Source organism: Pseudorasbora parva, chromosome 4, assembly GCF_024679245.1.
Source record: "Pseudorasbora parva isolate DD20220531a chromosome 4, ASM2467924v1, whole genome shotgun sequence".
Taxonomy (NCBI): Eukaryota; Metazoa; Chordata; class Actinopteri; order Cypriniformes; family Gobionidae; genus Pseudorasbora; species Pseudorasbora parva.
The window spans coordinates 33332034-33357492 of NC_090175.1; the positions used below are offsets into that span (position 1 = coordinate 33332034).

Below are 25459 nucleotides of genomic sequence, written 5' to 3' on the forward strand. Positions count from 1 at the left end.
TCTCTTTCAGCTGGTATGAGAGAATCCCAGTCACATTGATCATTGGCTAGTTCTCTGACCAAAGCTTTACCCTGTACTGTTACAGGGGCCAAGAAACCCAGAGGGTCATAAAGACTGTTAACCACAGAGAGGATGCCTCTTCTGGTAAATGGCTTCTCTGCCTTTGACACATAATGTCAGTGTCAGTTTGGAGATTCCACATGAGTCCACATGAGTCCCAAGCTTTGTTGCATAGGTAAGGGATCTGATGGTGATTGCAATGTATTGCAAATCTTTGGCCAAGTCCTTGTGACAGAATGCTTCCATAACCTTTCTACTGTTCGAGGCAATCTTGTGCAGTCTGATGTTTGATTCTGCTAGTATTTCTTTTGTCTGTTTCTGCACTGTGATAGCTTCTTCACTGGATGGAAATGAGGCAAGTTCATCATCCACATAGAAATTCCGCATCACAAATTGCTTCGCAACCCATATATGGCCAAAGTAGGTGATGGACTATTACCAAAAACATGCACTTTCATGCAGTACTCCACTATATGTTTGTCTGGATTATTATCTTTAAACCAAAGAAATCTGAGGAAGTCTCTATGGTCTTCACGGACAATGAAGCAATAGAACAAGTGCTGTATATCCGCTGTGACTGCCACAGGTTCCCTGCGAAAGCGAATGAGGACACCTAACAGTGTGTTGTTTAAGTCTGGTCCACTCAGTAACACATTGTTGAGGGAGATACCTTCATGTTTAGCACTGGAATCAAAAACAACACGTATCTGGCCCTTCTTCTGTGGATGGTAAACACCAAATATGGGCAGACAGATGTAAGCAAAACCTGTATATGGCATTGTAAGTGCCATCACCAAAACCTGGGCTTCTCTGAGAATTGCGAAAATACAATTCTCTCAATTTTGGCTTCATGATCTGAAAAATGCCGCCATATTTTAAATTGTTAGAAAATGCAAATATCAAGAAATAACATGCAAAAAGTAGTTGATTTAAATTTGTTCGACAACCGGTATGTTAGAGTTATGTTACATCTAAGCAGACTCACACAGAGCATCCAGTGTCCTGGCACAAAAGATGGAAAGACAACAGCATCAGTGTCCCTAATGTAAGGCTACATGTATAATAAAGATATATATAAGAATAGCTAACAGAATAACAGAATAACTGATTTAATGTATGCCACATGAAATTCCAGACTTGCTTAAATTTAAGCCATACATACAGGTAAGCCGTCCATGTTGCACAAAAAGAAGGCAACCATGTCACGATGACATGGCTGTCCACTGGATAGATGTTCACATTCTGAAAACAAAATGAAAAATGTTAATTTCAGTATTTGATCAAAATGTTTATTACTATTATTATTATTATTACTTATTTCTGCCCTTAAGACTTGGTTAAACCTGTGAGTGCAATCTGCTGCAGAACACAAAAGCAGGAATTCAACATCTGATGAGGGGAGTGGACACTTTAAATGAAAATTTAAAGAATCATGTTTATGCTTGTGTTTCTTACATTTCCTTCAACCTCACAGTTCTATCCAAGCTCTTAAGTCTTTCTGTGTGATCACTGTAGAGTCCACATATGCCTCTTCAGCATCAATATTAGGCTACCTGAAAGATTTTTTCCCATCTTTAATGAGATAAAAAAAAATTCAGTTATTAACAAGCAACATATTCCTAGTCCTAAAATACGTTTGCACAATACATGTATAAATTGTATGTTTTAATACATATAAAAATAAACCTAACAAAAAAGTTATTCCACCAATTATCCAATAGTTTAACTATGGTATTTCTGTGGTTATACAAATCGTTATCAATATACAAAAAAAAAAAAAAAAAAAAAAAATATCATGGTTTTGCTATAATAAACCATGGTTCATTTTCAGAAGGGTAGTTGGGTTACACTTCATTTACAATGTAATTTTTCATTAAAATTAGCTGAGAAGGAAAAAGTTGAGCATTTAACTATTATCTGCAATGGTTTCACAGTTAACGTGACAAGCATTCATCAAAACATTTGTTGTTCTAATCTAGGGTGACCAAACGTCCTGTTTTCAGGTCCCATCCTAGCCCTAATATAAAAATGTTCTATCAATACAGAGGGGGCATACTTTAAATGCATTGAAATTAATAAGGAATCTGAGTAAACTTCCAAGTATCATTTGAGTATCTCGTTGCCAGGCAGAGTGTCCTGGTTTTCAGTAATTAAAATATGGTCACCCTATTCTAATGAAACATATACAGGGAGTGCAGAATTATTAGGCAAATGAGTATTTTGACCACATCATCCTCGTTATGCATGTTGTCTTACTCCAAGCTGTATAGGCTGGAAAGCCTACTACCAATTAAGCATATTAGGTGATGTGCATCTCTGTAATGAGAAGGGGTGTGGTCTAATGACATCAACACCCTATATCAGGTGTGCATAATTATTAGGCAACTTCCTTTCCTTTGGCAAAATGGGTCAAAAGAAGGACTTGACAGGCTCAGAAAAGTCAAAAATAATGAGATATATTGCAGAGGGATGCAGCAGTCTTAAAATAGCCAAGCTTCTGAAGCGTGATCATCGAACAATCAAGCGTTTCATTCAAAATAGTCAACAGGGTCGCAAGAAGCGTGTGGAAAAACCAAGGAGCAAAATAACTGCCTGTGAACTGAGAAAAGTCAAGCGTGCAGCTGCCAAGATGCCACTTGCCACCAGTTTGGCCATATTTCAGAGCTGCAACATCACTGGAGTGCCCAAAAGCACAAGGTGTGCAATACTCAGAGACATGGCCAAGGTAAGAAAGGCAGAAAGTCGACCACCACTGAACAAGACACACAAGCTGAAACGTCAAGACTGGGCCAAGAAATATCTCAAGACTGATTTTTCTAAGGTTTTATGGACTGATGAAATGAGAGTGAGTCTTGATGGGCCAGATGGATGGGCCCGTGGCTGGATTGGTAAAGAGCAGAGAGCTCCAGTCCGACTCAGACGCCAGCAAGGTGGAGGTGGAGTACTGGTTTGGGCTGGTATCATCAAAGATGAGCTTGTGGGGCCTTTTCGGGTTGAGGATGGAGTCAAGCTCAACTCCAGTCCTACTGCCAGTTTCTGGAAGACACCTTCTTTAAGCAGTGGTACAGGAAGAAGTCTGCATCCTTCAAGAAAAACATGATTTTCATGCAGGACAATGCTCCATCACACGCGTCCAAGTATTCCACAGCGTGGCTGGCAAGAAAGGGTATAAAAGAAGAAAATCTAATGATATGGCCTCCGTTTTCACCTGATCTGAACCCCATTGAGAACCTGTGGTCCATCATCAAATGTGCGATTTACAAGGAGGGAAAACAGTACACCTCTCTGAACAGTGTCTGGGAGGCTGTGGTTGCTGCTGCACGCAATGTTGATGGTGAACAGATCAAAACACTGACAGAATCCATGGATGGCAGGCTTTTGAGTGTCCTTGCAAAGAAAGGTGGCTATATTGGTCACTGATTTGTTTTTGTTTGGTTTTTGAATGTCAGAAATGTATATTTGTGAATGTTGAGATGTTATATTGGTTTCACTGGTAAAAATAAATAATTGAAATGGGTATAAATTTGTTTTTTGTTAAGTTGCCTAATAATTATGCACATAAATAGTCACCTGCACACACAGATATCCCCCTAAAATAGCTAAAACTAAAAACTAAAACTTCCAAAAATATTCAGCTTTGATATTAATGAGTTTTTTTGTGTTCATTGAGAACATGGTTGTTGTTCAATAATAAAATGAATCCTCAAAAATACAACTTGCCTAATAATTCTGCACTCCCTGTATAGATGACTGCCAAATAAAAAATATACAAAAATTTCACAACTCATTTATGATGTGGTTGCATGACAGGTAAAAGACCTGGGGAGATGGCAATCATTACCTCAACAGTCAATGCACATGTGTACATTGAAATTTTGGACACTTTTCTTATTCCATCCATAAAAAAATGGCTTTGGTGATGGTGAAGGCATTTTTCAGGATGACAATGCATCTTGTCACAAAGCAAAGAGTGCTAAAACATTTCTTCAGGAAAGGCATATCAACTCAATGGCATGGCCAGCAAACAGTCCGGATCTCAATCCAGTTGAAAATTTGTAGTGGAATTTTTTTTTTTTTTAAAGTCCATGACAAGGCTCCATCCTGCAAAGCTTGATCTGTCAACTGCTATTTGAGAAAGTTGTAACCAGATTGATGAGGAATATTGTTTTTCATTAGTTAAGTCCATGCATCAAAGGATTCAGGCTATCATAAAAGCAAGAGGAGGAACAACAAAGTACCAATTGTGATTTTTTTTTTTTTTTTTTTTTTGTGAAAAAATTCAAACAAAAATTCTTATTCGATATATCAAATGCAGCGCTAAGATCGAGTAACACTAATAGAGAGATACAACTACGATCGGATGATAAGAGTAAATCAACTGTAACTTTGATGAGAGCATTTGATAGTGTATGTAAGGCTAATGTATTAAAGGCTCAAATTAAACCAAAATTATAAGATTAATTAAAATAGGATCTATCAGTACTACCATGCTTCAAGAATAAAACGGTTTGAAGATTCTGAATATTAATATTAATGAATATTCTCAATAATGGAGAGGTGATAGAGAGGACACTTTATTATTGTCAACACTTTAACTTAATTTTAAATAGTATTTTATAATATAATTGTATATACTTATCTGAAAATCAGTTAATGAAATCCATAAGTTTATCTAAATAATATGGCACTCAATTATATGGCAAATACAGAAATTAACATCAAGCTTAGACTCTAAAACCAGTGAAAAGTATTAAAAACTAAAATCAAAACAGAAAGATACACTTTACTGTTGCACTGCTGAATCCTAGTAATTTCTGGTTGAAGTTACCTTTTAGTGCAGATCCCTGACCAAGTCAAATTCAAACACCATGTACATATTATTATGTACTTAAGTACTAATTATGTCTCAGATCAGTGAAAAAGAACAATATATAATCCATCATGTAGGGCAGGCAATTGAAAAATATTTTGAGGCAACCACATTTTTATCAGTAAGCTAAAAAGGTCCCAGAGTTCCATAAAAATAGGATAAAAATATCAGGGCATCTTTACATCAGTCCAATAAGAAGGCAGGTCTCTGGTAATCAAACAGGCTGAAGTCTCCCTGGTAATAAGCATAGAGCCGACGAACATCTCGTTGGGTGATTCCAGAAAAATAGTGTTCCACCTTGGTGCGATTGTAGTGGGTTATCCCTGGTGGGATATTGGGGTATGAAACCAGGTCAGCAATACCAGCAGCTTTTAGAATATAAGGAGCATCCAGCTCCAAAGTCTCATGGTGTCCCACAACATTGTAGGAAATATCACAAGGAGCACACAGCTCAGCATATGTTAGCCAGTGAATAATGTGGTCACCAAACTGCCTGTCCAAGTGCTGTCGTCCTGACTTGTCACCTAGGTAACGAACAAAGTCTTCAAACTGAAGACCAACACTTTCACTATCACCATGGTGACTTTTGCGATATTTGCGAATGATAGCTGGGGCAATATCATGTTTGTACCAGGGTTCAAATCTTGGGTTCTTCACAAACTTGTCCTTGAAAGCAGATATGAGGCGCTCAAATGGGTCTCTGACAATAAAAAACTTGAAATAGGAATTCAATCTGTGAAACAAAAAATAACAACTTCAGGTTAACAGTATCTTAACAAAACATGCAACAATTTTACTTGCCAAGTTGTGAAAACAGCAATATATAAAAAATATTAAATTAATCAGAAAAAATGTATCCTTTTAATAATAATAATAATAATAATAAACTATGTATTAAAATTATGAAAACAGAAATAAAAATGTATCTATATAATAAATATTCCAAATATGTCCTGAGAGACATTAAATCATTAAAATTAATTCTAAAATTTAATGTAATTTTTCTGAGCAGTGTCAATGTAATTTATAAAATATTTCTAAAACTCAGGCAATATCAGAGTCAATATTTCAACTGCTGTGTTTAACAAGGTTACAGAGGTGAGGCTTACAGATGTTTGTCATTTTAAGTAGTTGCACTTTATGTACTCTATTTAACAACTATAATATGCAAACTGCCTTACTGAAACCATTACAAATTTAGGTGATTATCCACTAGTTGCCATCATTTTAAGTGGGTCCTACCAGTTAGCAAAAATTGCTACTCAATTCAGTACTTGCATTTCCACCGCCAATCGTACGCTTATGATAGGCATGGTGTAGTGATCGATATTCTAGTGCGAAGAAGAGAGCGATACAGTAATGGCACAACATACAGCAGATCTTGTTCTTACTTCTTAGCATGTTGTCACAAGACGCACGCTTTGTTTGAGGAAATACATAGCTGAAAAAGCATGCACAAGTGACGATTCTCAATTTATACACTCTAAAAAATTCTGGGTTAAAAACAACCTAAGTTGGGTTGAAAATGGACAAACCCAGTGTCAGGACTCGGGTTTGATCATTGCTCTTCCTGCTCTCTCATTTGTTTGCCTGTATTTTTCCACTGCACCACAGCTGTGCTGTATTCTTAATCAGTACTACTGCACACCACTCTCTCACCTGTCTCTCATTTAAGTTTCCCGGAGGCAGCTGTGCTGCATTATAAATTAGGGCTCTTGCACACTTCTCACCTGTTTCTCCTTTCATTTAATTTCTCACACTATTTAGCTTCCTCCCTTATCTGCCTTCTCTGCCAGAGTGTTTTGACTGTTTTTCTGTCATGCTTTAGCTTCTCAGATGTTAAATCTATTTTTGTATGGAATTACCTTTGTCTCAATAAAACTGAACAAAACTTTTTCAGAAACTATCAAAAAATGTTATTACAAAAGAAGAAGAAAAATTAACTCAGTCACACAAATGTAACAGGATATTCAGTATGCTTTATTCTTTGTTAAAGTTTTTGAAAGACTGGTTTTCGCAAAAGAAATCGTGGATTGTGAATGCATTGCCAAAGATTTTGCTTACGTTTCTCAGTTTTTCGTTTGCTGGTTTGACACAAACCTCTTGTGGGGGCAGGCTTAACAGTGATCTACTCTGATTGGATCAAGAGCTTTTGATGGACATTTGATGCGCATATTGGAATGATCTCACAGTGCTCTCAGGAGACATGGAGCAGCGGTGGCGGCGGCTTAATCATCATCTTCGCACGGTTGTTCTTCAAGGCAGCAATACGTTTTTTACTGAAGTAACCAATAATATCGATAAAAGTTGTATCCATATACAGTGTAAGCTACAACAGTTTGTTGCGGGTTATTGATATACATAGGCGTAATTTGCGGGTGGGACAGGTCCTCACCACTTTTTGAAACATCTTGCACGGATTAACCTAATTAATACAAACAAAACATCTCTGGTTAACTAGAAGACCATAATTTTATTCATTTGTTATATAAGAGGCGAGCTGGCGCTCGTTGCCGCTGTTATCAGTGTGCTGCTGTATGTGCAGTCTACACACAGACGAGTGCATTAATCGCTTAACGCCGTTGCAGAGACATTCTATTTGTTCCGGTGGAATCTTTAAATAAAAAGCATGTAAAAAAAACTGTCCCTGCTCTTGATATACAACCACTAATGATATTCAGTATGCAAGAATTAAACATGAGGTTTATATTAGCTAATAAATGAAGTATTGAGTTGATTTCTGGACTGATCTTCTGATCTTTGATGAGTGCTTCGGATCGGTTTGGTATTAGTGGACCCGAGAAGACCCGAATTCTTTTGAATTATGTCTGGCATTTAACAAAATTATATTATTTGAAAATATTCTATGACAGCGTTATTATCTAACATTTTCTAATTTCTGCTCTCTGACCGCAGATGTGCTTGGGTCGGGTTTTTCTTTTTTTTTTAATTATGCACGTAGGCTTCAGGTTATATGTAATTCGGGGCGATTCGGGTCACCCAGCACTATTGATAATGTATATTTTATTGATAACTAATGTTATCAATAAAATAATCTAAACTACTAACCTGACTGGACAGCTAATCAATCAATAATAATAATGATTTTTGAGCCCTGTTTAGCAACATTTTAGTAACACAAGAGTTTTTCATAAACGTATATAAACCTTTGATGGATTTCTGTGTCAGTCATAGAGGACAAGCGAGGTAAGCCATTTCTTTCATGATCATGAACCAAGTTCTCTGGTATAGCTTCAACCGTTGAGAACTTTCCTGAAACACAAGAAAAAAAAATAGTTCAAGAAAGATATACAGCGTCTCCAATATGCCTAAAATAGAATGCTCATTTTAGGGAATTTTTCAGGTCTAATTTGGTTTATTTTGGATCATTTTAGATTTATCAACACTACATTTTATTTAACATGAAGACATTTCTTACCATTGAGGACAATTAGAACCTTCTTCCACTGTGTGTTTCCAACTTTGGGTGTCTGACAGAAGAGAATCTTGTGCTTGTCACACACAAAAATACGGTCCAAGACAAACTTGCGCACATTTGTGTGGGTGAGGTTCCAAAGAGATGAATTTCTGCATACAGTTGATAACAGCTCCAAACGCCTCTCATTCACTGACTGCCAGTCTATGGGCTCCACTACAGAGGGACTAACTGAGGACTAATAGCCACAATAAACACAATAACCCAATAAACATAAATACGCATATACATGACATCCAAAAATAGATCATATAACTCTTAACAATTTGTTTTTGAATAAAGCAAATAAGTGAACCCACTGTACATGGACAAACTCTTACCAATATATACGGCTGTGATGCTGCCTTGTCTGGCCAGTGGACAGAAGGTAATTTCGTCGTAACAGATGGCATGGTCCAAACAAAAATGTCTGTCCTCCCCACAAAGTCTGAAAATGTATTCCAGGAAAACTGACCAGTGAATATAAAATACATGTTGTTGGACTTTTTAAATTACAAATACAACATAGATAGGCACTTTAGACATATCCATCCACACAAAAATCCTGACATAATGTGATAAATACATACCACCTGGTATTCTGAAGCTGAAGTTGATGAACTTGCTGACGAACATAAGGATGAGTAGCACCCAGCCACAAGCACCAACCAGCAACCAATGACGACGCATTATTGGCACATGGACAGGCAAAAAAAAGAAGTCCTACAATAAAAACATATTTGGGCTGAGAAAATAATGAGTTACTTTTTATGATTACTATTTTCTGTTGAACGCATTTAAAATAATTAACGTTAACAGTATTTATCCTTTTCAATTCCTGAAACATTCTAATGTATTTTAAGCTCATGTATTTTCCCCACATCCTTTGATTTAACATTACAGTATATTATCACACTATCTGTGTGCTTCTCACCAGCTCTGTGAAGCAACAGAGGTCAACCAGGATGGTCTGCATGTATCCAACCGTGCTCACCTCCTCATCCTCCCCTTTGGCACACTTAGTTTGCAAGTCTGGCTTTTGATCCTGTCAGTTACGTTCTTGTCTCTGTGATTAAGACAAGCAGGTGTAAAGTTTTTACTTACGAAAACTGTCGGTTTTGGCTTAGTTGATGACCATTAATAGTCAAAACATTATTCAATATTACACACTGTAGTGTCACCTAATCCAGATTACACAATCAATGTTTTTGCATAATTTTTATGATTTTATATATGTAAAGTATTCAATAACTTCACTGAAAGGCACGTGACTATCACCAAATTCAGTCAGTTCAAATATCACTGCTCTTCTGCTGGTTATATTACAACAATTAGTTTGATAGCATTTATTTTTGCATAATATGTATGATTATTTATTATGAAATAAAATCAATACATTCACTGTTAATAGAAAAAATATTTAATAACTTCTATAAATAAACTAAATGTTATACAGCTTAATGTCACCAAAATCAGTAAGCAATTATCATCCAAAAGCTATGGTTGCAAGTATTGTAGTATGCTAGCTGATACCAGCATCATTTGTGTAAAGAATAAGCCTATATTTGCTATTTGTTTTTTATTTTTATAGCTATTATCTTTATGTGCTTTTACTTACCCAACTAAGTTTTGTAGTATAACTATCAGCAGAGCAATGTTATGTGAACTGAATTTGGTGACAGTCCAGTGCATTACAGTGAAGTTATTGAATATTTTTCATTAAAAAAAAAACAAATCATAAAAAGTATGCAAAAGCACATTTTATCAAACTATGTGTTATAGTATGACCAGTAGGAGTCTATTAATGTGTAAACTGGATTAGGTGATACTACAAAGTGTAATTTTGAAGATGACTTTTTTTGTAGAAACGCTTTTCGGGTTGAGTCGAAAATCTCATCTGACTTTTCTCTCAGCCACCTGTTCCAAAATATATTATAAGGCTCGCTTTGAGGAAAATTAGGTTGAAGCTCATTGTCTATGTTAAAGATGTGTTATGCGTGTTTAGCTCATGAATTATTGATCCGGGAAGTTAAAATCTCTGTATGCGAACTTTACTGAACTCCTTGAAATAAACACTTAAATGGATAGTTCACCCAAAAATGAAAATTGTGTCAATCATAGACTGTAAAAAAATATGGACATAGTGTCCGTGACATCAACCATAGGATTCCGATAAGCCCTTCTGAAGCATAAAGCAGAGACGCCAGAGATTGCCTGTTTCAGTAATAAGCGAGACGAGGATACTATTTTACTATGTAATTGAACACTGAATATGAGCAGTCAGTTCACTGAGTGAAAGTCTAGAGAGGTGGAGGTTTGCTCTGGAGAGAAGAGGAATGAAGGTTAGTCGCAGCAAGACAGAATACATGTGTGTGAATAAGAGAGAACCAAGTGTGACAGTGAGGTTACAGGTAGAAGAGGTAAAGAAGGTGCAGGATTTTAAGTACTTATAGGGTCAACAGTCCAGAGCAAAGGGGAGGGTGGAAAAGAGGTGAAGAAGCGTGTGCAGGCAGGTTGGAATGGGTGGAGAAAAGTGTCAGGTCTGTTGTGTGATAAAAGAGTACCAGCAAGAATGAAAGGAAATGTGTACAGGACAGTAGTGAGACCAGCGATGCTGTATGGTTTGGAGACAGTTGCACTGAGGAAAAGACAGGAGGAAGAGCTGGAGGTAGCAGAGCTGAAGATGTTGAGGTTCTCTTTGGGAGTGACGAGGATGGATAGGATCAGGAATGAGTACATCAGAGGGTCAGCACATGTGAGATGTTTTGGAGACAAAGTAAGGGAGGCCATGTTGAGATGGTTTGGACATGTTCAGAGGAGGAAGAGTGAATATATTGGTAAAAGGATGCTGAGGTTAGAGCTGCAAGGCAGGAGGTCGAGAGGAAGACCAAAGAGGAGGTTTATGGATGTAAAGGAGGACATGAAGGTAGTGGGTCTGAGAGAAGAGGATACAGAGGATAGGCCTAGATGATTCGCTGTGGCGACCCCTGAAGGGAAAAGCCGAAAGAAGAAGTTCATTGAGTGATCAGGAAATCTTCTCGTCATGAAACCCCAAAAAACTTTTTTTGAGATGTTAACAGATATGTATAGGCTAAACATCATTGAAAATACTAAAGGTACTTATTAATGTTATTCATATGAAAAATAGGTATTTTTGCAATTTTTGTCCTCTGGTTTGAAAAGCTGAGTTGGAGCAACGTCACAAAAGCTGACGTCACCATGTACTTTCGGCCCAAGTATGGGGCTGGTCGAACATGCTGACATCAACCATTTCGAGCGATAGTCGACATATATTCATGACATAAAGCTCATTCAATCCAATCACTGCGCTGTTGTATGCCTAAAATATAATTTAGTGATTATGCATGAGACAATCACTTCTGTCAGGTTTGTTTTCCATCATTGGGTGCGTTTACATGCATGTTCTTAAAGCGTTACTTCACCGCTTTTTCATTTTAAACTATGTTATTCCCTTAAAAAGCATATTGCAGGTTAAAAAAAAAATTGAGATAAACATATATCCTTGTATGAAAATGCCATATGAAAAGGTAATGCAGGATTGTAAATGTTTTTTAAAAGACATAAGAGCACAAATTTAGCAGATAAAGTGGCCGTTTCGTTGGCTGTGTAAAAAACGCTGTTTTTTTCAACATCGCGTCATATTACGTCACAGTTGTCTGCCAAGCTCTGCATTGGCTCAGTGCAGAATAGGTTGGTATTCTGTAGTAATCAGTGTATTTTCGGTAGTCTTTCTATTTAAATTTATCATTGTCATGGAAAAGTATTGTGTCCAGCCTGTCAGGACATTGAGTCCACAGGTTTCCTAAAAAAAAAAAAGTTAGAAAAGCTGCATTGTGGCGTTTTGTGCAGGTGAAGAGACGGTACTTCACTTCTGCATCTGCTTTGACACACGCGGTGGTGGTGTGTGTGTGTGTGTGTGTGTGTGTGTGTGTGTGTGTGTGTGTGTGTGTGTGTGTGTGTGTGTGTGTGTGTGTGTGTGTTCACTTTACACCGCGGTTAATCAGCGATATGATGAAGTTTAACATTGCAATACTCATGTAGTTAAAGTATGTAGGCTACATAAACACAAATGCATAGTCTCACACTATCGACGGTGAATCGGCACAAAATAAACCCATAACACAGAATGAGTGAATAAGGGATCACAATAACACGTTATACTGTCTGTGGTTCGGCCGCGGCGGAGTGTGACGCCCGTTTCACACATACTCCGTCTGCAGTGCGTGTGCGGTGCGTGTTGCGTTGCGTGTGCGTTGCAGGAGCCCCACACCCTTTAGTGCTTTCACATATGCTGCGTTTGCAGTCCGCAACTGATCCACTGTTGCATACCACAAACACAGCATTAATCATTATTTTTTATTTAAAATCCAAAAGTTTTTACTGAACATGCCTCGTCAGAATTCCAATTCTCTTTGTTTACTCTTTAATAGAATTTAGGTTACGTAGCCTACTACATTTCGCGTCTCAAATCAGCGCTGATCGCACATGTTACTTTATTTACTCACTTTCTGACATGAGTGACAGTCCCTCCGAATATAAATAAACTAATGTCTTGAATTATATGTTGTAACTCCAACCGTTCACTGAACTGAGTCATGTTTTGCTGAGAGATCTGATGAACTCACGAGTCGCTGATACTGAGCATGAGCGAGTAACTGAACGAGCAGTGGTCCTCTCCTCAGGATCAGCAGTACAGAATCAAAAACTATTTCTCTCAGACACGTTCAATACTGAGGACCGTCGAGCCGATGAGCAGAGCCTCTACTCCCCACTGGACTGGTTTTCCGGCTACCGCTGCGTTCTCACAGGACTTTAGCACGAGACACAGCTAGCCGCCTAAAACAGGTGAATTTAAACAATGGCTGAGTGGCTAAACGCATCTCGTTGTCATGTAAGGGACCTGTTCATGTTGGACAGACATTTTAATTGCATTTTGTGTCTGTTAAGAGGTCCAAAGACACCCTTTACGTGAATGCCCCAAAAGCTGCCGTTTTAGCTGAGGGGGGGCTCTGGGCATTAACTGTAATAAATCTGTGTTGCAAGCATCAATCCGGTTCGTTTTTTTTTCTCTATAGACTGTACTCACAAAGATATAACGATCAAGATAAACTTAAAAATTTGCCGGAGTTGTCCTTTAATAAAGAAAAAAGTACCGGTAATTATTATCCGATTAATCGATCGATTAAGTGCTAGATTAATCAATTACAAAAAGAATCGATAGCTGCAAATGTCTTCACTCATTTTTTCAGTTGGTCTGCTTCCTTTTTTGCTTCTGTTGCACTTCCCCCAGTCTTGCAGCTATATTTATTGTTCTTCTCCGAGATTAATCGCATTTTTAAGGGCCTAAACATGCTTGAAAAATCATGAAACTTTGCACACATCAGAACTGTCATTAATTTACATCTGATATGAGTTTCAGAATTAGGTGTGGCAAAAATGGCTTAATAACGCCACCTACACGATTCAACAAGTGCTCCTCCCACTACATTATGCATGGAATTCAATACACATATGTAATGTCCCAATAGCTAAAAAAAAACTTTTGGAGTGAAGCCTCAAATACAAAAGGGAGTCAGCCATTTTAAATTTTGCATTTGAGGCTTTTACATTTGAGGCTTCACTTCAAAAGTTTTTTAGGTATTATTAGGACATTACATTATTAGATACTCTATGACTTTTGTGCAGTTTTTGCCATTTCCAGGCATCATACTTTAACTCCTCCTCAAGTTAATTTCGGATCATCTTCAAATTTGGTGAGTGTAAAAGGGGCATTCACACTACAAATTGAATTCCATTGACATCCATTAACACGCATGCAAATGTCAAACCACAAATGCAACCTCATGCATAAAGTTTTGCTAGTTCAAGTTGGTTGATCTGGAAACTTGCATTACGTGATGATTTATGACCAGCAGAATATCCATACATCACGGAGTGAAAGTAAACAGTATATTTTTACACTTTGAATGCATTACTAATTGTTATTGAATTCATGTTTATAAAAAAAGATGCCACTGAATTTTGTGCACTCAAAGTCTAGTGTGTCTAGTCTTAAGGCCTTTGAGATGCTAAATTGCTGGCATGCTGACATGTGTAACACTCTTACTTCTAGCAAAATATAAAAATGTGTAATTTAGAATCGTTTCTCTCTCTTCTGCGGACTGATTCGTGCACCATAGTTTTCACCTAAATGCAATTATTTAGAGTTTTTGCAAAGTATTTAAACCCATAACAAATGTGATTTCTTTGAAAGACACTAAAAAAAATTCAACGAACTATCGTAACTTAAGTGAGAGTTTCCAAGTTAAAAATTGGACATGAACGCCCTCTCAAATCAAATTTTGAAAGCGAATCACGACTTCAGAAGTGGGAAGTAGGAAATTTCCGAAAGCACATGAAGGCAGCATATAGCTCATGTCTGTAACAACAACAGCTATACTTCAGTAACAGTAAACTTAATAACCAGAGTTTATATAGCCAGTATAAATAGCCAGTAAACTTAATAGCCAAACTTAATAGAGAGTAGTCTAAACATAATATTTGCCAGGGATGATTGGTACACTAGACCGTTCAGAAGCGCTGAATTCACTATTTTATTTTTTATTTTATTTATTTAAATATAGGCCTATTCTATGTTCCATATAGATAGTGCTTTCATTACGAGAACCGGGGCTAATAACACAGCTAACGTTAACGTTATAACTTAAAAACCTCGCCTCACCCAGCAGCAACGAGTTAATGTAACAATCATACAGTTAATATAAACTAAACGAGAAACGATTTCACCTCACGCAGAGTCATTGCCTAGTCTAATTTAACGTTACACATTGTAAATTACCTAACGTTAATCCAAACCTTTTCAATGCACATCTTCTGTGTCTTCTGTCATCTCCTGCTGTCGGGGTTCGCTGAGTAATTTGTTTGCTGTATTCCGCTGAACATTAGCTGCATCCGTAATCAGTCACTCGTTAACTGTGCTTTGCTTTGTATATCAATGGTACATATTGTCCTTTAAGGAGAATAAGGGAATGACAACAGATGAGCGAATTCTGGAAGCTGACGTAATTACAGTGCGCCAGAGAGCGCTCTGATGCGGTGTTCTGACCATAGAAATGTATACGTAGAAGCCTCATTAGAGACTGTTTCTATGCGTTAGCCTTCCGCTATTTTCGAACGGTCAAAGCCGTCAAAGTTGTGACGCGCTTTGTAAACATTCAAATGTTACATGTGCCTCTGCAACCGTAGATTTTCGTGTATGTATGAAATGAATGAATGCAAATTCATTCATTCATATATATATATATATATATATATATATATATATATATATATATATATATATATATATATATATATATATATATATATATATAAACTAGACAAATAAAATGACACACATGTAGGCTATAATGACACACACACACACACACACACACACACACACACACATAAATACAATTGTATCATTAATAATAATTCTGCATATGCTAAAAATATAAAATACTGTTCAAAGATCTAAACCTTCTTAGCAATAGTGATCATAAGAAACCATAAAGACACATTACGAAGCTTTTAATGATAGCAGTGAACTTATAAACACGTTAACTGGAAATAAATAATTAACCATCAACCAGTCACCCATCAAAATAAAAGAATAATAATAATAAATATAGCTGCAAGCAGCCATTATCGGGGCCAAGCGCAAAGAAGAAGACAAGACATGCCAGCATGGCTGGAAGTCTCAAGCCAACTGCAACAATGAGCCATTAAGGACCTATTAAGTTGATTTTAGGCAAAATAGCAGTCAAATTTTAAATACAGTCAATAATAATGGTTTAATGGTTTATCACTTTCGACCAATAGGTGTCACTGTTACGAAACTGATGTGGTTTAGTCAGATTGAGATGACAATGACACATGCAAAGTTTGGTGTCAATATGTCAAAGCATTGCAGAGATACAGCCTCAAGAGTAATTTTTGCATCATGGCTCAACTCTGTTGCAGTGGTATATGAAAACTGTTTTGTCTATCAATCCGAAATCCATAACTATTTGTCAGCATGGTCTGAAGACGATACGGATCAATTTTGGTGAAAATCGGACAAACGGTCTAGGATGAGTTTGAAAAAGTAGATTTTTAACAAATAACAAGATGGAGCACAGATATGTTTGCAAAATATGGCAAAATTGGTATCTATCTTCTCGGCATGAGCCAATGAATGTATTATGACCAGTCTCATTACAATAGGCTAATTTAATCAAAAGTTATTAGCATTTTTGTACATTTTATTACAACTTTTGACCACAAGGTGGCGCTGCCCCGAAACTTTTTGAATATCTTCGGGACATAGAGCGGAAGACACATACCGAGTTTTGTAACGATACACTAGTGCATTCTTAAATTATAGCATTAGCATTTTAAACCGTAATACTGCATTGAAGTCAATGGGAATTTCATGTTTTGTTTTATTATAGCGCCACCAAGAGGCACAATCCCACCAATTTTTTTATGTGTCCTCGTAGTGAGCCCATACATATGTGTGTCAAGTTTGGTGAAAATATTTCATTTTGTTTTGGAGTTATAGACATTTATATGAAAAAACACGTAAAAAATGACTGACACCTGACTTTGATTGGATTTTACTACCCCTTACTATCAATATTTTGAGATTTGGGCATTAGCGTGTAGCTATCGACCTATGTTTCCGAACTTCTGAGGCTGGTTTCGTCTCGATCGGACTAGCGGTTTCGAAGATATCAGCAAATGTTTTTTAAGCACTAAATTACAACTCTGCGCAAACCATATGCCGAAACCTGGCAAGTCTGGTATCGTTGGAGTCGGCAAGGATTCAGGAGACCAAAAAACACAATCCCATCAAAATATGTCAACCACACCCAAAGTTATAAGCGTTTGAAAAAAAAAATTCTCCACTAGGTGGCGCTGTTTCGAAACTTCTCAGGCTACTTCAGGGCATCGTGGTGATGACCCATACCAAGTTTCATAACAATCCGTTCATGCGTTCATAAAATACAGCATTTTTGCACATAATTCAAAATGGCCGACATCCAAAATGGCCGACATGGTAAAATTGGATATCAGTCGACTCGGCATGACGCCCTGAATCTAATGAGACCAATTTTATGATTTTTGGATAAACGGTTCAGAAGTTATAAGCCAAAATAGGCATTTTTCGTATCTCCGGACAGGTAGGTGGCGCTGCGCCGAAACGCTGCATGTTGCTTTAAGTCATGCTTGTGATGACATGTACCAAGGTTGGTTTGAATACGATAAAGCGTTGCGGAGATATAGCCTTTAGTGTGTTTTTGCAACCTCCACGTAAAATTTGTTTGTGCGTTTATTGAAAACGATTGGACGAATCAACTTGAATTCCATAACTTTTTGTCAACATGCTCTGAAGATGATCTGTTTCAATTTTCGTGAAAATCGGAGCAACGGCCTAGGAGGAGTTCGAAAAAGTAGGTTTTTCAGAAAATTCAAAATGGCGGGAAAATTTGCATACCGGAAAATGACATCATAGGGTGAAATCGAATCGGCTTGAGCCAAGGAATCCGATGAAAAAAGAATTTTGTTTCTAGCCCTTAGGGGTCAAAAGTTATAAGCATAAATATGAGTGAAACTTTGGACAGGTGGTGGCGCTAGAGGGATTGAGTTAGAGGCACCAAATTTGCTATAGTGACAGCTCAGACTGGCCTCTATGAGTGTGCCAAATTTCACAACTTTTTACCATACGGTTCTATGGGCTGCCAGAGACTCCTATGGCGGAAGAAGAAGAAGAAGAAGAAGAAGAAGAAGAAGAAGAAGAAGCAGAAATATAGCTGCAAGCAGCCATTATCGGGGCCAAGCGCAAAGAAGAAGACAAGACATGCCAGCATGGCTGGAAGTCTCAAGCCAACTGCAACAATGAGCCATTAAGGACCTATTAAGTTGATTTTAGGCAAAATAGCAGTCAAATTTTAAATACAGTCAATAATAATGGTTTAATGGTTTATCACTTTCGACCAATAGGTGTCACTGTTACGAAACTGATGTGGTTTAGTCAGATTGAGATGACAATGACACATGCAAAGTTTGGTGTCAATATGTCAAAGCATTGCAGAGATACAGCCTCAAGAGTAATTTTTGCATCATGGCTCAACTCTGTTGCAGTGGTATATGAAAACTGTTTTGTCTATCAATCCGAAATCCATAACTATTTGTCAGCATGGTCTGAAGACGATACGGATCAATTTTGGTGAAAATCGGACAAACGGTCTAGGATGAGTTTGAAAAAGTAGATTTTTAACAAATAACAAGATGGAGCACAGATATGTTTGCAAAATATGGCAAAATTGGTATCTATCTTCTCGGCATGAGCCAATGAATGTATTATGACCAGTCTCATTACAATAGGCTAATTTAATCAAAAGTTATTAGCATTTTTGTACATTTTATTACAACTTTTGACCACAAGGTGGCGCTGCCCCGAAACTTTTTGAATATCTTCGGGACATAGAGCGGAAGACACATACCGAGTTTTGTAATGATACACTAGTGCATTCTTAAATTATAGCATTAGCATTTTAAACCGTAATACTGCATTGAAGTCAATGGGAATTTCATGTTTTGTTTTATTATAGCGCCACCAAGAGGCACAATCCCACCAATTTTTTTATGTGTCCTCGTAGTGAGCCCATACATATGTGTGTCAAGTTTGGTGAAAATATTTCATTTTGTTTTGGAGTTATAGACATTTATATGAAAAAACACGTAAAAAATGACTGACACCTGACTTTGATTGGATTTTACTACCCCTTACTATCAATATTTTGACATTTGGGCATTAGCGTATAGCTATCGACCTATGTTTCCGAACTTCTGAGGCTGGTTTCGTCTCGATCGGACTAGCGGTTTTGAAGATATCAGCAAATGTTTTTTAAGCGCTAAATTACAACGCTGCGCAAACCATATGCCGAAACTGGGCATGTCTTGTATCGTTGGACTCGGCAAGGATTCAGGAGCCCAAAAAAGCTACTCCCATCAAAATTTTTCACTCACACCCAAAGTTATAAGCGTTTGAAAAAAAAGAATTATCCACTAGGTGGCGCTGTTTCGAAACTTCTCAGGCTACTTCAGGGCATCGTGGTGATGACCCATACCAAGTTTCGTAACAATCCGTTCATGCGTTCATAAAATACAGCATTTTTGCACATAATTCAAAATGGCCGACATCCAAAATGGCCGACATGGTAAAATTGGATATCAGTCGACTCGGCATGACGCCCTGAATCTAATGAGACCAATTTTATGATTTTTGGATAAACGGTTCAGAAGTTATAAGCCAAAATATGCATTTTTCGTATCTCCGGACCAGTAGGTGGCGCTGCGCCGAAACGCTGCATGTTGCTTCAGGTCATGCTTGTGATGACATGTACCAAGTTTGGTTTGAATACGATAAAGCGTTGCGGAGATATAGCCTTTAGTGTGTTTTTGCAACCTCTACGTAAAATTTGTTTGTGCGTTTATTGAAAACGATTGGACGAATCAACTTAAATTCCATAACTTTTTGTCAGCATGCTATGAAGATGATCTGTTTCAATTTTCATGAAAATCGGAGCAACGGCCTAGGAGGAGTTCGAAAAAGTAGGTTTTTCAGAAAATTCAAAATGGCGGGAAAATTTGCATACCGGAAAATGACATCATAGGGTGAAATCGAATCGGCTTGAGCCAAGGAATCCGATGAAAAAAGAATTTTGTTTCTAGCCCTTAGGGGTCAAAAGTTATAAGCATAAATATGAGTGAAACTTTGGACAGGTGGTGGCGCTAGAGAGATTGAGTTAGAGGCACCAAATTTGCTATAGTGACAGCTCAGACTGGCCTCTATGAGTGTGCCAAATTTCACAACTTTTTACCATACGGTTCTATGGGCTGCCAGAGACTCCTATGGCGGAAAAAGAAGAAGAAGAAGAAGAAGCAGAATAATAAATATAGCTGCAAGCAGCCATTATCGGGGCCAAGCGCAAAGAAGAAGACAAGACATGCCAGCATGGCTGGAAGTCTCAAGCCAACTGCAACAATGAGCCATTAAGGACCTATTAAGTTGATTTTAGGCAAAATAGCAGTCAAATTTTAAATACAGTCAATAATAATGGTTTAATGGTTTATCACTTTCGACCAATAGGTGTCACTGTTACGAAACTGATGTGGTTTAGTCAGATTGAGATGACAATGACACATGCAAAGTTTGGTGTCAATATGTCAAAGCATTGCAGAGATACAGCCTCAAGAGTAATTTTTGCATCATGGCTCAACTCTGTTGCAGTGGTATATGAAAACTGTTTTGTCTATCAATCCGAAATCCATAAGTATTTGTCAGCATGGTCTGAAGACGATACGGATCAATTTTGGTGAAAATCGGACAAACGGTCTAGGATGAGTTTGAAAAAGTAGATTTTTAACAAATAACAAGATGGAGCACAGATATGTTTGCAAAATATGGCAAAATTGGTATCTATCTTCTCGGCATGAGCCAATGAATGTATTATGACCAGTCTCATTACAATAGGCTAATTTAATCAAAAGTTATTAGCATTTTTGTACATTTTATTACAACTTTTGACCACAAGGTGGCGCTGCCCCGAAACTTTTTGAATATCTTCGGGACATAGAGCGGAAGACACATACCGAGTTTTGTAACGATACACTAGTGCATTCTTAAATTATAGCATTAGCATTTTAAACCGTAATACTGCATTGAAGTCAATGGGAATTTCATGTTTTGTTTTATTATAGCGCCACCAAGAGGCACAATCCCACCAATTTTTTTATGTGTCCTCGTAGTGAGCCCATACATATGTGTGTCAAGTTTGGTGAAAATATTTCATTTTGTTTTGGAGTTATAGACATTTATATGAAAAAACACGTAAAAAATGACTGACACCTGACTTTGATTGGATTTTACTACCCCTTACTATCAATATTTTGAGATTTGGGCATTAGCGTATAGCTATCGACCTATGTTTCCGAACTTCTGAGGCTGGTTTCGTCTCGATCGGACTAGCGGTTTCGAAGATATCAGCAAATGTTTTTTAAGCACTAAATTACAACTCTGCGCAAACCATATGCCGAAACCTGGCAAGTCTGGTATCGTTGGAGTCGGCAAGGATTCAGGAGACCAAAAAACACACTCCCATCAAAATATGTCAACCACACCCAAAGTTATAAGCGTTTGAAAAAAAAAATTCTCCACTAGGTGGCGCTGTTTCGAAACTTCTCAGGCTACTTCAGGGCATCGTGGTGATGACCCATACCAAGTTTCATAACAATCTGTTCATGCGTTCATAAAATACAGCATTTTTGCACATAATTCAAAATGGCCGACATCCAAAATGGCCGACATGGTAAAATTGGATATCAGTCGACTCGGCATGACGCCCTGAATCTAATGAGACCAATTTTATGATTTTTGGATAAACGGTTCAGAAGTTATAAGCCAAAATATGCATTTTTCGTATCTCCGGACAGGTAGGTGGCGCTGCGCCGAAACGCTGCATGTTGCTTCAAGTCATGCTTGTGATGACATGTACCAAGGTTGGTTTGAATACGATAAAGCGTTGCGGAGATATAGCCTTTAGTGTGTTTTTGCAACCTCCACGTAAAATTTGTTTGTGCGTTTATTGAAAACGATTGGACGAATCAACTTGAATTCCATAACTTTTTGTCAACATGCTCTGAAGATGATCTGTTTCAATTTTCGTGAAAATCGGAGCAACGGCCTAGGAGGAGTTCGAAAAAGTAGGTTTTTCAGAAAATTCAAAATGGCGGGAAAATTTGCATACCGGAAAATGACATCATAGGGTGAAATCGAATCGGCTTGAGCCAAGGAATCCGATGAAAAAAGAATTTTGTTTCTAGCCCTTAGGGGTCAAAAGTTATAAGCATAAATATGAGTGAAACTTTGGACAGGTGGTGGCGCTAGAGGGATTGAGTTAGAGGCACCAAATTTGCTATAGTGACAGCTCAGACTGGCCTCTATGAGTGTGCCAAATTTCACAACTTTTTACCATACTGTTCTATGGGCTGCCAGAGACTCCTATGGCGGAAGAAGAAGAAGCAGAATAATAAATATAGCTGCAAGCAGCCATTATCGGGGCCAAGCGCAAAGAAGAAGACAAGACATGCCAGCATGGCTGGAAGTCTCAAGCCAACTGCAACAATGAGCCATTAAGGACCTATTAAGTTGATTTTAGGCAAAATAGCAGTCAAATTTTAAATACAGTCAATAATAATGGTTTAATGGTTTATCACTTTCGACCAATAGGTGTCACTGTTACGAAACTGATGTGGTTTAGTCAGATTGAGATGACAATGACACATGCAAAGTTTGGTGTCAATATGTCAAAGCATTGCAGAGATACAGCCTCAAGAGTAATTTTTGCATCATGGCTCAACTCTGTTGCAGTGGTATATGAAAACTGTTTTGTCTATCAATCCGAAATCCATAACTATTTGTCAGCATGGTCTGAAGACGATACGGATCAATTTTGGTGAAAATCGGACAAACGGTCTAGGATGAGTTTGAAAAAGTAGGTTTTTAACAAATAACAAGACGGAGGACAGATAGGTTTGCAAAATATGGCACAATTGGTATCCATGTTCTCGGCATGAGCCATTGACTGTATTATGACCAGTTTCATTACAATGGGTTAATTTAATCAAAAGTTATTCGCATTTCTGTACATTTTATTACAACTTTTGACCACAAGGTGGCGCTACCCCGAAACTTTTTGAGTATCTTCAGGACATGGAGCGGAAGACACATACCGAGTTTTGTAACGATACGCTAATGCATTCTTAAATTATAGCATTAGCATTTTAAACCATAATACTGCATTGAAGTCAATGGGAATTTCATGTTTTGTTTTATTATAGCGCCACCAAGAGGCACAATCCCACCAATTTTTTTATGTGTCCTCATAGTGAGCCCATACATATGTGTGTCAAGTTTGGTGAAAATATCTCATTTTGTTTTGGAGTTATAGACATTTATATGAAAAAACACGTAAAAAAGGACTGACACCTGACTTTGATTGGATTTTACTACCCCTTACTATCAATATTTTGAGATTTGGGCATTAGCGTATAGCTATCGACCTATGTTTCCGAACTTCTGAGGCTGGTTTCGTCTCGATCGGACTAGCGGTTTCGAAGATATCAGCAAATGTTTTTTAAGCACTAAATTACAACTCTGCGCAAACCATATGCCGAAACCTGGCAAGTCTGGTATCGTTGGAGTCGGCAAGGATTCAGGAGACCAAAAAACACACTCCCATCAAAATATGTCAACCACACCCAAAGTTATAAGCGTTTGAAAAAAAAAATTCTCCACTAGGTGGCGCTGTTTCGAAACTTCTCAGGCTACTTCAGGGCATCGTGGTGATGACCCATACCAAGTTTCATAACAATCTGTTCATGCGTTCATAAAATACAGCATTTTTGCACATAATTCAAAATGGCCGACATCCAAAATGGCCGACATGGTAAAATTGGATATCAGTCGACTCGGCATGACGCCCTGAATCTAATGAGACCAATTTTATGATTTTTGGATAAACGGTTCAGAAGTTATAAGCCAAAATAGGCATTTTTCGTATCTCCGGACAGGTAGGTGGCGCTGCGCCGAAACGCTGCATGTTGCTTCAAGTCATGCTTGTGATGACATGTACCAAGGTTGGTTTGAATACGATAAAGCGTTGCGGAGATATAGCCTTTAGTGTGTTTTTGCAACCTCCACGTAAAATTTGTTTGTGCGTTTATTGGAAACGATTGGACGAATCAACTTGAATTCCATAACTTTTTGTCAACATGCTCTGAAGATGATCTGTTTCAATTTTCGTGAAAATCGGAGCAACGGCCTAGGAGGAGTTCGAAAAAGTAGGTTTTTCAGAAAATTCAAAATGGCGGGAAAATTTGCATACCGGAAAATGACATCATAGGGTGAAATCGAATCGGCTTGAGCCAAGGAATCCGATGAAAAAAGAATTTTGTTTCTAGCCCTTAGGGGTCAAAAGTTATAAGCATAAATATGAGTGAAACTTTGGACAGGTGGTGGCGCTAGAGGGATTGAGTTAGAGGCACCAAATTTGCTATAGTGATAGCTCAGACTGGCCTCTATGAGTGTGCCAAATTTCACAACTTTTTACCATACGGTTCTATGGGCTGCCAGAGACTCCTATGGCGGAAGAAAAAGAAAAAGAAGAAGAAGAAGAAGAAGAAGAAGAAGAAGCAGAATAATAATAATAGGAACACTAACAATTTCAATAGGTGCCTCCGCACCTTCGGTGCTTGGCCCCTAATAATAGGAACACTAACGATTTCAATAGGTGCCTCCGCACCTTCGGTGCTTGGCCCCTAATAATAGGAACACTAACGATTTCAATAGGTGCCTCCGCACCTTCGGTGCTTGGCCCCTAATAATAGGAACACTAACGATTTCAATAGGTGCCTCCGCACCTTCGGTGCTTGGCCCCTAAATATAGCTGCAAGCAGCCATTATCGGGGCCAAGCGCAAAGAAGAAGACAAGACATGCCAGCATGGCTGGAAGTCTCAAGCCAACTGCAACAATGAGCCATTAAGGACCTATTAAGTTGATTTTAGGCAAAATAGCAGTCAAATTTTAAATACAGTCAATAATAATGGTTTAATGGTTTATCACTTTCGACCAATAGGTGTCACTGTTACGAAACTGATGTGGTTTAGTCAGATTGAGATGACAATGACACATGCAAAGTTTGGTGTCAATATGTCAAAGCATTGCAGAGATACAGCCTCAAGAGTAATTTTTGCATCATGGCTCAACTCTGTTGCAGTGGTATATGAAAACTGTTTTGTCTATCAATCCGAAATCCATAAGTATTTGTCAGCATGGTCTGAAGACGATACGGATCAATTTTGGTGAAAATCGGACAAACGGTCTAGGATGAGTTTGAAAAAGTTGATTTTTAACAAATAACAAGATGGAGCACAGATATGTTTG

General features: G+C 37.8%; 1 protein-coding gene across 5 annotated transcripts; it reads right to left on the reverse strand.

The window, feature by feature from the left end:
- Window positions 1-1453: 1453 nt before the first annotated feature.
- chst10 (carbohydrate sulfotransferase 10) lies at window positions 1454-15513 on the reverse strand. Of its 5 annotated transcripts, XR_010904761.1 has the most exons (8): window positions 15282-15512; window positions 9340-9471; window positions 8996-9128; window positions 8747-8853; window positions 8370-8604; window positions 8098-8203; window positions 3902-5663; window positions 1454-1632 (listed from the first exon to the last, which is right to left on the reverse strand). XR_010904761.1 is itself a non-coding variant. In XM_067441584.1 (7 exons), the coding sequence occupies exons 2-7, from the start codon at window positions 9379-9381 to the stop codon at window positions 5114-5116; spliced, it is 1173 nt and encodes a 390-aa protein (XP_067297685.1). In that variant the 5' UTR covers window positions 9382-9471; window positions 15282-15512; the 3' UTR covers window positions 3503-5113. The 5 variants fall into 5 exon arrangements, 4 of the variants coding, with proteins under 4 accessions (XP_067297685.1, XP_067297689.1, XP_067297686.1 ...); XM_067441584.1 differs by lacking the exon at window positions 1454-1632 and having other exon boundaries at window positions 3503-5663; XM_067441588.1 differs by lacking the exons at window positions 1454-1632; window positions 9340-9471 and having other exon boundaries at window positions 3503-5663; window positions 8996-9030; window positions 15282-15513.
- Window positions 15514-25459: the final 9946 nt, after the last annotated feature.

Coding starts and splice junctions, on each gene's coding strand:
- chst10 (XM_067441584.1), bottom strand. CDS start 9,381: ATGCAGACCATCCTGGTTGACCTCTGTTGCTTCACAGAGCTG. Junction 8,854..8,995: donor CAGCTTCAGAATACCAGGTG/GTATGTATTTAT, acceptor ATACATTTTCAG/ACTTTGTGGGGAGGACAGAC. Junction 8,204..8,369: donor GGTTCTAATTGTCCTCAATG/GTAAGAAATGTC, acceptor CTTGTGTTTCAG/GAAAGTTCTCAACGGTTGAA.